The 13,178-nt window shown below is 65.4% G+C and overlaps 1 protein-coding gene across 1 annotated transcript in view; it reads left to right on the top strand.

Annotated features, from left to right (window-relative positions):
* Positions 1-12,870, top strand: part of NOTCH3 (notch receptor 3) — a gene marked incomplete at its 3' end in the record, with an annotated part of 30,364 nt that extends 17,494 nt beyond the window's left edge. The window contains 8 exon segments of the mRNA XM_088535138.1: positions 491-604; positions 2,974-3,207; positions 4,785-4,895; positions 7,048-7,240; positions 9,017-9,162; positions 10,885-11,002; positions 12,750-12,829; positions 12,832-12,870. Coding sequence (XP_088391264.1) covers positions 491-604; positions 2,974-3,207; positions 4,785-4,895; positions 7,048-7,240; positions 9,017-9,162; positions 10,885-11,002; positions 12,750-12,829; positions 12,832-12,870 — 1,035 coding nt within the window.
* Positions 12,871-13,178: the final 308 nt, after the last annotated feature.

The following is a 13,178-nucleotide window of genomic DNA, read 5'->3' as shown; positions in this document are numbered from 1 at the left end:
AGCACCCTGGGGACATTGGACTCCTTGAGGACACCAGGGACTTGGGGACAGGGGCACCTCAGGGATACCAGGCACCCTGGGGACACCAGGGACACGAGCACCCTGGGGACACTGGACTCCTTGAGGACACCGGGGACATGGGCACCTCAGGGATGCCAGGCACCCTGGGGACATTGGTCACCCTGGGGACACTGGGCTCCTTGAGGACACCAGGGACATGGGAACAGGGACACCTCAGGGATACCAGGTGTCTTGGGGGACACTGATCACCCTGGGGACACCAGGGACATGAGCACCCTGGGGACACTGGTCACCCTGGGGACACTGGGCTCCTTGAGGACACCAGGGACACGGGCATCTCAGGGACACCGGGCACCCTGGGGACACCAGGGACAGCAGCCCCCTGGGGACACCAGCACGCAGGAGCCGGGGGCCGTGGGTGCCTTGGGGACACGGTGGGGCCCGCGGGTGACGCGGGTGGCCGTGCCAGGCTTCGCGGGCCCCATGTGCCAGACGGACATCGACGAGTGCGCCAGCACCCCGTGCCACAACGGCGCCAAGTGCCTGGACCGGCCCAACGGCTACGAGTGCCGCTGCGCCGAGGGTGAGTCCCCCGGCACCCATGGGTGCCCCCCGCCCAAGGGTGCCCCCTCTGCTTCTCCCCATGCCCATTGATGCACCCATGGGTGCTCCTTCTACCAGCACCCCTGTCCCATGGGTGTCCCCACATGCCCATGCCACCTACCCGGAGATACCCCCCACCCAAGGGTGCCCCCCACCCCAGGGTTCCCCTGCTGTTGTCCATGTCCTCCTCCACCCAAGGCGCTTGTGGGTGCCCCTTTGCCAGCACCCCTGTCCCATGGGTGTCCCCACATGCCCATGCCACCTACCTGGAGGTGCCCCCCACCCATGGGTGTCCCCCACCCCAGGGTGCCCCCTCTGCTCCTCCCAATGCCCATCGATGCTCCCATGGGTGCTCCTTCTACTAGCACCCCTGTCCCATAGGTGTCCCCACATGCCCATGCCACCCACCTGGAGATACCTCCCACCCAAAGGGCATCCCCCCCACCACCACCCAAGGGTGCCCCCCACCCAAGGGTGCCCCCTTTGCTCCTCCCCATGCCCATCAATGTGCCCATGGGTGCTCCTTCTACCAGCACCCCTGTCCCATGGGTGTCCCCTCATGCCCATGCCACCTACCCGGAGATGCCCCCCACCCAAGGGTGTCCCCCCCACCCAAAGGTGCCCCTCACCCAAGGGTGCCCCCTCTGCTCCTCCCCATGCCCATCGATGCTCCCATGGGTGCTCCCTCTACCAGCACCCCTATCCCACGGGTGTCCCCACGTGCCCATGCCACCTACCTGGAGGTACCCCCCCCACCCATGGATGCCCCCCACCCATGGGTGTCCCCCCCACCCAAAGGTGCCCCCCCACCCATGAGTGCCCCCTCTGCTCCTCCCAATGCCCATTCATGCACCCATGGGTGCCCCTTTGCCAGCACCCCTGTCCCACGAGTGTCCCCACCTGCCCATGCCACCTACCTGGAGGTGCCCCCCACCCATGGGTGTCCCCCATCCCAGGGTGCCCCCTCTGCTCCTCCCCATGCCCATTCATGCTCCCATGGGTGCCCCTTTGCCAGCACCCCTGTCCCATGGGTGTCCCCACATGCCCATGCCACCCACCTGGAGATGCCTCCCACCCAAGGGCGTCCCCCCCACCACCACCCATGGGTGCCCCCCACCCAAGGGTTCCCCCTCTGCTCCTCGCCATGCCCATCAATGTACCCATGGGTGCTCCTTCTACCAGCACCCCTGTCCCACGGGTGTCCCCTCATGCCCATGTGTCCTATATGGAGGTGCCCCCACCCAAGGGTGCCCCCTCTGCTCCTCCCAATGCCCATCGATGCTCCCATGGGTGCTCCCTCTACCAGCACCCCTGTCCCACGGGTGTCCCCACATGCCCATGCCACCTACCTGGAGGTGCCCCCCCCACCCATGGATGCCCGTCACCCATGGGTGTCCCCCCCAACCAAAGGTGCTCCCCCACCCATGAGTGCCCCCTCTGCTCCTCCCAATGCCCATTCATGCACCCATGGGTGCCCCTTTGCCAGCACCCCTGTCCCACGGGTGTCCCCACATGCCCATGCCACCTACTCGGAGATGCCCCCCACCCAAGGGTGCCCCCCACCCAAGGGTGTCCCCCCACCCAAGGGTGTCCCCTCTGCTCCTCCCCATGCCCATTGATGATCCCATAGATGCCCCTTTGCCAGCACCCCTGTCCCACGGGTGTCCCCACATGCCCATGCCACCTACTCGGAGATGCCTCCCACCCAAAGGTGCCCCCTCACCCAAGGGTGTCCCCCCACCCAAGGGTGCCCCCTCTGCTCTTCCCCATGTCCATTGATGCTCCCATGGGTGCTTCTTCTATCAGCACCCTTGTCCCACGGGTGTCCCCACATGCCCATGCGCCCTACCTGGAGATGCCTCCCACCCAAGGGCGTCCCCCCCACCACCACCCAAGGGTGCCCCCTTTGCTCCTCCCCATGCCCATCAATGTGCCCATGGGTGCTCCTTCTACCAGCACCCCTGTCCCACGGGTGTCCCCACATGCCCATGTGTCCTATATGGAGGTGCCCCCACCCAAGGGTGTCCCCTCTGCTCCTCCCAATGCCCATCGATGCTCCCATGGGTGCTCCTTCTACCAGCACCCCTGTCCCATGGGTGTCCCCACATGCCCATGAGCCCTATCTGGAGATACCTCCCACCCAAAGGGCATCCCCCCCACTACCACCCATGGGTGCCCCCCACCCAAGGGTGCCCCCTCTGCTCCTCCCAATGCCCATTGATGATCCCATAGATGCCCCTTTGCCAGCACCCCTGTCCCATGGGTGTCCCCTCATGCCCATGCCACCTACCTGGAGATGCCCCCCACCCACGGGTGCCCCCCACCCATGGGCGCCCCCCACCCACCCAGGCTTCGAAGGGACGCAGTGCGAGCGCGACGTGGACGACTGCTCTCCGGACCCGTGCCACCACGGCACGTGCGTGGACGCCGTGGGCGGCTTCGCGTGCGCCTGCGCGCCCGGCTACACGGGCGCCCGCTGCGAGGCGCAGCTGGACGAGTGCCAGAGCAGCCCGTGCCAGCACGGCGCCAAGTGCATCGACCGCATCGACCACTACCAGTGCGTCTGCCCGCCCGGCACCTCGGGTGAGGCCCGGCAGGATGGCATGGGTGGTGGGAATGGCACCACGTGGGATGGAGGCCCATCAGGATGGCAGGGGTGATGGGCACGGGGCTGGGTGGCACAGGGGCTCGTTGGAGAGGTTAGGGTGGTGGCAATGGTACCACGTGGGATGGAGGCCCATCAGGATGAGGTGGGTAATGGGAATGGCACCACGTGGGATGGAGGCCCATCAGGATGGCATGGGTGATGGGCACGGTGCTGGGTGGCACGGGGGCTCGTTGGAGTGGGGAGGGGGGTGGCAATGGCAGCACGTGGGATGGAGGCCCATCAGGATGGCAGGGGTGATGGGCATGGTGCTGGGTGGCACGGGGGCTGGTTGGAGTGAGCAGGGTGGTGGCAATGGCACCATGTGGGATGGAGGCCCATCAACATGGCATGGGTGATGGGCATGGTGATGGGTGGCACGGGGACTTGTTGGAGAGGTTAGGGTGGTGGGAATGGCACCTTGTGGGGTGGAGGCCCATCAGGAGGCCCATCAGGATGGCATGGCTGGTGGGAATGGTACTACGTGGGATGGAGGCCCATCAGCATGACGTGGGTAATGGGAATGGTACCACGTGGAATGGAGGCCCATCAGGATGAGGTAGATGTTGGGAATGGCACCACATTCCCAACATTGGGATGGAGGCCCATCAGGATGGCATGAGTGATGGGCATAGTGATGGGTAGCACAGTGGCTCGCTGGAGAGGGAAGGGTGGTGGGAATGGCACCTTGTGGGATGGAGGCCCATCAGGATGAGGTAGGTGTTGGGAATGGCACCACATTCCCAACATTGGGATGGAGGCCCATCAGGATGGCATGGGTGATGGGCATGGTGCTCTGTGGCACAGGGGCTCGTTGGAGTGGGGAGGGTGGTGAGAATGGCACCATGTGGGGTGGAGGCCCATCAGGATGAGGTAGGTGTCGGGAATGGCACCACATTCCCAACATTGGGATGGAGGCCCATCAGGATGGCATGGGTGATGGGCATGGTGCTGAGTGGCACAGGGGCTCGTTGGAGAGATTAGGATGGTGGGACTGGCACCACGTGGGATGGAGGTCCATCAGGATGAGGTAGGTGATGGGAATGGCACCTTGTGGGATGGATGCCCATCAGGATGGCATGGGTGATGGACACAGTGCTGGGTGGCACCATGGCTCTTTTGAGAGGGGAGGGCAGTGGGAATGGTGCCACGTGGTATGGAGGACCATCAGAAGGGTATGGGTGGTGGGAATGGCACCACATAGGATGGTGCCCATCAGGATGGCATGCGTGGTGGGAATGGCACCATGTGGGATGGAGGCCCATCAGGATGAGGTAGGTGATGAGAACGGTACCACGTGGGATGGAGGCCCATCAGGAGGGCAAGGGTGGTGGGCATGGTGCTGGATGGCTTGGTGGCCCCCCAGAACACAGAGACCTTGATGGGCATGGTGTGGGTGTCCCGGTGTCCCATCAGGGCACGGGCTGGGTGATGGGCACGGCGTTGGGTGCAGTGGGGACACGGGCAGGGTGGCAGAGGTGGCACCGGGTGACGCCTGCGGTGCCCCCTGTGCCAGGCGTGAACTGCGAGGTGAACTTCGACGACTGCGCCAGTGACCCCTGCGACTATGGCGTGTGCCAGGATGGCATCAACCGCTACGACTGCATCTGCAAGCCCGGCTTCACAGGTGGGTGGGCACCCAGGGGTGCCCCTGGCCCATGGCCAGCGCCCAAGAGATGCCATGGCCACCTGGGGAGATGCGCTTGGCAGATGCCCATGGTGGTGGCTGTGGTCATCATGCACAGTAGTGCCGCGTTGGGTGCCCACCATCGTTTCTTATGGATGATGCCCACTTAGGGTCTTGGGGAGATGCCCATGGCTCCTGAGGAGCACCCACTGTGCAGATCTACCATGGGTGCCCATCTTGGGTGCCCATGGCCATTCTTCCTGGATGGTGCCCACTTGGGACCCTGGGGTGATGTCTGCCACAGAACAGCACCTACTATGGGTGACCACCTTGAGTGTCCAGTGTAGATGCCCATGGCCATTCCCCGTGGATGATGCCCTCATGGCACCCATGAGCGATGCCCTTGTGGCACAAGCATCACCCACCGTGGGTGCCCACCATGCCTGCCCATCATGGTGCCCATTGCCATTCCTCATGGATGATGCCCTTGTGGTGGCAGGGAGTGATGCCCATGGCCCTGAGCAGCACCCACCATGGGTGCCTACCATGGATGCCCATTCCTCATGGATGGTGCCCACTCAGGGCTTTGGGGAGATGCCCATGACCATGAAACAGCACCCACTAGGAGTGCCCACCATGGGTGTCCATAGCCATTCCCCATGGACGATGCCTTTGTGGTGCCCGCAAGCGATGCCTGTGACCCCGAGCAGCACCCACCATGGATGCCAACCATAGGTGCCCACCATGGATGTCCATGGACATTCCCATGGATGGTGCCCACTCAGGGCCCTGGCGAGATGCCCATGACCCTAGAACAGCACCCACCATGGCCATTCCCCATGGATGATGCCCTTGTGGTGCCTGGGAACGATGCCCGTGGCCCTAGATCAGCGCCCATCATGGGTGCCCACCCTGGGTGTCCATAGCCATTCCCATGGATGATGCCTTTGTGGTACCCGCAAGTGATGCCAGTGGCCCCAAGCAGCACCCACCATGGATGCCAACCATAGGTGCCCACCATGGATGTCCATGGACATTCCCATGAATGGTGCCCTTGTGGCACCTGGAAACGATGCTTATGGCCCTAGATCAGCGCCCACCATGGGTGCCCACCATGAATGCCCATGGCCATTCCCCATGGATGGCGCCCACTCAGGGCCTGGGAGATGCCCATGACCCTAGAACAGCACCCATCATGGGGGCCAACCCATGAGTGCCCACCATGGGTGCCCATGTCCATTCCCCATGGATGGTGCCAACTCAGGGCCTTGGGGAGATGCCCATGACCCACCATGGCCATTCCCCATGGCTGATGCCCTTGTGGTGCCCAGGAACGATGCCCATGGCCCTGAGCAGCACCCACCATGGGTGCCCAGCATGGGTGCCAACCCATGGATGCCCATGGCCATTCCCCATGAATGGTGTCCTTGTGGCACCTGGAAACGATGCCTATGGCCCTAGATCAGCGCCCACCATGGGAGCCCACCATGGATGCCCATGGCCATTCCCCATGGATGGTGCCCACTCAGGGCCTTGGGGAGATGCCCATGACCCACCATGGCCATTCCCCATGGCTGATGCCCTTGTGGTGCCCAGGAACGATGCCCATGGCCCTGAGCAGCACCCACCATGGGTGCCCAGCATGGGTGCCAACCCATGGATGCCCATGGCCATTCCCCATGAATGGTGCCCTTGTGGCACCTGGAAACGATGCCTATGGCCCTAGATCAGCGCCCACCATGGGAGCCCACCATGGATGCCCATGACCATTCCCCATGGATGGTGCCCACTCAGGGCCCTGGGGAGATGCCCATGACCCACCATGGCCATTCCCCATGGCTGATGCCCTTGTGGTGCCCGGGAACGATGCCCTTGGCCCTGGACAGCACCCACCATGGGAGCCCACCATGGGTGCCCACCATGGATGCCCATGGCCATTCCCCATGCATGGTGCCCTTGTGGAGCCCAGGAACGATGCCCGTGGCCCTAGATCAGCGCCCACCATGGGAGCCCACCATGGATGCCCATGGCCATTCCCCATGCATGGTGCCCTTGTGGAGCCCGGGAACGATGCCCGTGGCCCTAGACCAGCGCCCACCATGGGTGCCCACCCTGGGTGCCACCCTGGGTGCCCACCCCGCCGTGTCCCCAGGCCCGCAGTGCAACGTGGACATCGACGAGTGCGCGTCGCAGCCTTGCGGCGGCGGTGGCACCTGCGTGGACGGTGAGAACGGCTTCCGCTGCCTGTGCCCGCCGGGCACCCGCGCGCCGCTCTGCCAGCCGGGCGCCGAGCCCTGCCGCAGCGGCCCCTGCGCCCACGGCGCCTGCCGCGACCTGCCCGACGGGTGAGTCACGGAGTCCCTTGGGTGCCTTGGTCCCTTGGGTGGTGGCGTTGGGTGCCCATCACCCTTGGGGCCCTTCGCCCTTGCTCCCTTGGGTGCTGAGGTGGTGGTGCCCACTACCCTTTGGGTGCCCATTGCCCTTGAGTGCCTGTCACCCTTTGGGTACCCACCACCCTTGGGTGCCCATTGCCCTTGGGTGCCCATCATCCCTGGGTGCCCGTCACTCTTGGGCTCCCGTCACCCTTTGGGCACCCACCACCCTTGGGTGCCTGCCACACTTGGGTGCCCATCATCCTTGGTCTCTTGGGTGGTGCTGCCCACCACCCTTTGGGTGCCCGACACCCTTGGTCCCTTGGGTGGTGCTGCCCACCAGCCTTTGGGTGCCCATCAGTCTTCGGGCAAATTGCCCTTGCTCCCTTGGGTGCTGAGGTGGTGGTGCCCACTACCCTTTGGGTGCCCATTGCCCTTGAGTGCCTGTCGCCCTTTGGGTACCCACCATCCTTGGGTGCCCACCACCCTTTGGGCACCCTTCTTTCTTGGATTCCCATCACCTCTGGGTGCCCACCACCTTTTGGGCACCCACCACCCTTGGGTGCCTGTCGCCTTTTAGGTGCCTGTCACCCTTTGGGCCCCCATCATCCTTGGCTGCCTGTTGCCCCTGGGTGCCCATCATCCTTTGGGCACCTACCACCCTTGGGTTCCCGTCACCCCTGGGTGCCCCTCACCCTTTGGGCACCCATCACCCTTGGGTGCCTGTCGCCCCTGGGTGCCTGTCACCCTTTGGGCACCCACCACCCTTGGGTGCCTGTCGCCCTTTGGGTGCCCGTCACCCTTGGGTGCCCATCGCCCTTTGGGCACCCACCACCCCTGGGTACCCATCGCCCTTGGGTGCCCACCACCCTTTGAGCACCTACCACCCTTGGGTGCCCATTGCCCTTTGGGTGCCTGTTGGCCTTTGGCACCCACCACCCCTGGGTACCCATCGCCCTTGGGTGCCCACCACCCTTTGGGCACCCACCACCCTTGGGTGCCCGTCATCCCTGGGTGCCCACCACCCTTTGGGGACCCATCATCCTTGGGTGCCCACCACCCTTTGGGCACCTACCACCCTTGGATGCCCGTCGCCCTTTGGGCACCTGTTGGCCTTTGGCACCTGTCACCCTTGGGTGCCCACCACACTTTGGATGCCCACCACCCTTTGGGCACCCGTCATCCTTGGGTACCCACCACTCTTTGGGCACCCACCACCCCTGGGTACCCATCGCCCTTGGGTGCCCACCACCCTTTGAGCACCTACCACCCTTGGGTGCCCATTGCCCTTTGGGTGCCTGTTGGCTTTTGGCACCCATCACCCTTGGGTGTCCACTACCCTTTGGGCACCCACCACCCTTGGGTGCCCGTCACCCTTTGGGCACCTACCACCCTTGGATGCCCGTCGCCCTTTGGGCACCTATTGGCCTTTGGCACCTGTCACCCTTGGGTGCCCACCGCACTTTGGATGCCCACCACCCTTTGGGCACCCGTCATCCTTGGGCACCCACCACTCTTTGGGCACCCACCACCCTTGGGTGTCCGTCACCCCTGGGTGCCTGTCACCCTTTGGGCCCCCACCACCCTTGGGTGCGCATCGCCCTTGGGTGCCCACTACCCTTTGGGCACCCACCACCCTTTGGGCGCCCACCACCCTTTGGGCGCCCACCACCCTTGGGTGCCCATCCCTTGGGTGCCCGTCACCCTTGGGTGCCCGTCACCCCTGGGTGCCCACCGTCTTCTCCTCAGCTTCGTGTGCGACTGCGAGCCGGGCTGGGCCGGCCCCACGTGCGCCCGCAGCACCCATGGGTGCGAGTCGGGGCCCTGCCAGCACGGCGGCACCTGCACCCCCCACGGCGACGGCTACCGCTGCGCCTGCAAGGAGGGCTACCGGGGTACGGCCACCCCTGGGGACACCGGCGCGTCCCCGCCGCCCTGGGGACAACCTGGGCACCCTGGGGACACTGGGACGGTCACAGGGGTGTCCCCACCGCCCTGGGGACAACCTGGGCACCCTGGGGACAACCTGGGCGCCCTGGGGACACCGGGACGGTCACAGGGGTGTCTCCACTGCCCTGGGGACAACCTGGGCACCCTGGGGACACCCGGGCTGTCACGGGGGGGACCCCATTGCCCTGGGGACATCCTGGTCACCCTGGGGACACTGACACTGTCACGGGGGGGTCCTCACTGCCCTGGGGACAACCTGGGCACCCTGGGGACACCGGGACGGTCACGGGGGTGTCCCCACCACCCTGGGGACAACCTGGGCACCCTGGGGACACCCGGACTGTCACGGGGGGGACCCCATCGCCCTGGGGACAACCTGGGCACCCTGGGGACACCAGGACTGTCATGGGGGGTCTCCACTGCCCTGGGGACAACCTGGGCACCCTGGGAACACTGGGACCATCTTGGGGACACCTGGACCCCCCTGGGGACACTGGGACTGTCACAGGGGGGACCCCACTGCCCTGGGGACAACCTGGTCACCCTGGGGACACTGGGATCATCTTGGGGACAACCTGGGCACCCTGGGGACACCGGCACTGTCACGGGGGTCCCCACTGCCCTGGGGACAACCTGGGCACCCTGGGGACACCAGGACTGTCATGGGGGGTCTCCACTGCCCTGGGGACAACCTGGGCACCCTGGGAACACTGGGACCATCTTGGGGACACCTGGACCCCCCTGGGGACACTGGGACTGTCACAGGGGGGACCCCACTGCCCTGGGGACAACCTGGTCACCCTGGGGACACTGGGATCATCTTGGGGACAACCTGGGCACCCTGGGGACACCGGCACTGTCACGGGGGTCCCCACTGCCCTGGGGACAACCTGGGCACCCTGGGGACACTGGGACCATCTTGGGGACACCTGGACCCCCCTGGGGACACTGGGACTGTCACAGGGGGGACCCCACTGCCCTGGGGACAACCTGGTCAACCTGGGGACACGGGGACCATCTTGGGGACACCTGGACCCCCCTGGGGATGCCAACACTGTCACGGGGGGTTCCCACCACCCTGGGGACAACCTGGGCACCCTGGGGACACTGGGACCATCTTGGGGACACCTGGACCACCCTGGGGATGCCGGGACTGTCACGGGGGTGTCCCCACTGCCCTAGAGACAACCTGGTCACCTTGGGGACACCTGGACACCTCTGGGGACACTGGGACTGTCATGGGGTGTCCCAATCACCCTGGAGACCCTAATGGGGACACTGGGATTTTTATGGGGATACCCCAGTCACCCTGGGGACAACCTGGTCACCCTGGGGACACTGGCACCGCCTTGGGGACACTGAGACCTGCCCTGGGGACACTGGGACACTGGGACTGCCACAGCGAGTGCCACCCTGAGGGCACCAGGGCCACCATGGGGGGAGTCTCAAGCCACCCTGGGGACATTGCCATCACCACAGGGACATCCCAGCCACCCTGGGGACACCCAGACCTCTGTGGGGACCCTTAACCCTCTCTGGGGACCCGGGGGACCCTGTGCCATGGCACTGTCACCTTTGGGGACCCCATGCCCGTCTTGAGGACCACCCCCCCCAGACCTGGCATTGCCACCATGTCCCTGGTGCCACCCGTGTGCCCGTCCCCGCAGGTGCCCGCTGCGAGACGGAGGGTGACGAGTGCGTGTCGAGGCCCTGCGCCAACGGGGGCACCTGCGTGGCCGGGGCGGGCACCTTCCGCTGCCTCTGCGCCCGGCCCTTCACAGGTGGGTGACACCGGGGACACCGCGGCGGGGTGGGCACTGCCATGGGGACCTTCATAGAGGGTGGCCATGGCGTCTTGCCAGGTGCTTGGTGGCACCTAAGGATGGGTGTCAATGGCATCGTGATAGGTGCTTGGTGGCACCTAAGGATGGGTGTCCACGGCACCGTGCCAAGTGCTTGGTGGCACCTGTGGATGGGTGTCCATGGCATCGTGCCAGGTCTCTGGTGACCCATGCCCTGGTGGGTGCCCATGGCATCATGCCAGGTGCTTGGTGGCATCCATGGACGGGTGCCCATGGCATTGTGCCAGCTCTCTGGTGGCCCCATGCCCTGGTGGGTGCCCATCTCATCGTTTCGGGTGCTTGGTGGCCTCTGTGTCTTGATGGGTGCCCATGGCATCGTGACAGGTGCTTGGTGACACCTGTGAATGGGTGTCCATGGCATTGTGCCAGGTCTCTGGTGGCCCCATGCCCTGGTGGGTGTCCATGGTGTCGTGCCAGGTGCTTGGTGGCACCCATGGATGGGTGTCCATGGCTTTGTGTCAGGTCTTGGTGGTTTCTGTGCCTTGATGGGTGCCCATGGCATCGTGCCAGGGCTCTGGTGGCCCAATGCCCTGGTGGGTGCCCATGGGCATCGTGTCAGGTGCTTGGTGACACCCATGGATGGGTGCCCAGGGCATTGTGTCAGGTCTCTAGTGGCCTCTGTGCCTCGATGGGTGCCCATGGCATCATGCTAGGTGCTTGGTGGCACCTGTGGATGGGTGTCCATGGCATCGTGTCAGGTGCTTGGCGGCTTCTGTGCCTTGATGGGTGCCCGTGGCATCGTGCCAGGTCTCTGGTGGCCACTGTGTCTTGATGGGTGCCCATGGCATCCTACGAGGTCCTTGGTGGCCCCCATGCCCTGATGGGTGCCCATGGCATCGTGCCAGGTCCCTGGTGGCCAGTGCTCCCTGGTGGGTGCCCACGGCTTCCTAGCAGGTCCCTGGTGGCCCCCATGCCCTGATGGGTGCCCATGGCATCGTGCCAGGTTCCTGGTGGCCACTGCTTCCCCATGGGTGCCCATGGCATCATACCTGTGTGTCCGGTGCCCTGATGGGTGCCCATGGCATCATATCATCCCAGGTCCCTGGTGGCACTCATGGATGGGTGCCATGGCATCATGCCAGGTCCCTGGTGGCCACTGCGCCCAGTGGGTGCCCGTGGCTTCCTAGCAGGTCCCTGGTGGCCACTGTGCCCCAGTGGGTGCCCATGGCATCATACCTGGTGGCTCCAGTGCCCTGATGGGCGCCCATGGCATCATGCCAAGTCTCCAGTGACACTCATGGATGGATGCCCATGGCTTCCTAGCAGTCCCTGGTGGCCCCCATGCCCTGCTGGGTGCCCGTGGCATCATGCCAAGTCTCCGGTGACACTCATGGATGGATGCCCATGGCTTCCTAGCAGTCCCTGGTGGCCCCCATGCCCTGATGGGTGCCCATGGCAATCGTGCCAGGTCCCTGGTGGCCACTGCTTCCCCATGGGTGCCCATGACTTCCTAGCAGGTCCCTGGTGGCCCCCATGCCCTGATGGGTGCCCATGGCATCATGCCAGGTCTCTGGTGGCCCCATGCCCTGCTGGGTGCCCATGGCATCATACCAGGTGCTTGGTGGCCCCCATGCCCTGCTGGGTGCCCATGGCATCGTGCCAGGTCCCAGGTGGCCCGGGTGCCCGGGCGGGTGCCCGGGCGGGTGCCCACGGTGCCGCTGTCCCCGCAGGTCGCCCCAGTGCGAGCGGGCGCTGGTGCCCTGTGCCACCAACCCCTGCGCCAACGGGGGCCTCTGCGTGCCCAGCGCCGACGCGAGGCCTTCAGCTGCCGCTGTCCCCCCGGCTGGCAAGGTGCGGGGGGCACCCTGGGGTGGCCCTGGGTGTCAGCCTGGCCCCAAGGGCACCCTGACCCCCCCATGGGTGCTCTGACCCGCCCCATGGGACACCCTGAACCTCCATGGGACACCCTGACCCTTCAATGGGTGCTCTGACCCGCCCCCATGGGACACCCTGAATCCCCCATGGGGTGCCCTGACCCCACCATGGGACACCCTGAACCTGCATGGGACACCTTGACCCTCATGGGACACCCTGACCCCCCAACGGGTGCCCTGACCCCCAACTTGGCACCCTGACCCCCTCAATGGGTGCCTTGACCC

This window comes from Tinamus guttatus, unplaced genomic scaffold, assembly GCF_059628265.1.
Source record: "Tinamus guttatus ecotype Peru unplaced genomic scaffold, ASM5962826v1 Tinamus_guttatus_pri_ptg000617l, whole genome shotgun sequence".
Lineage (NCBI taxonomy): Eukaryota > Metazoa > Chordata > Aves > Tinamiformes > Tinamidae > Tinamus > Tinamus guttatus.
This window is presented reverse-complemented; position numbering and strand designations above follow the sequence as displayed.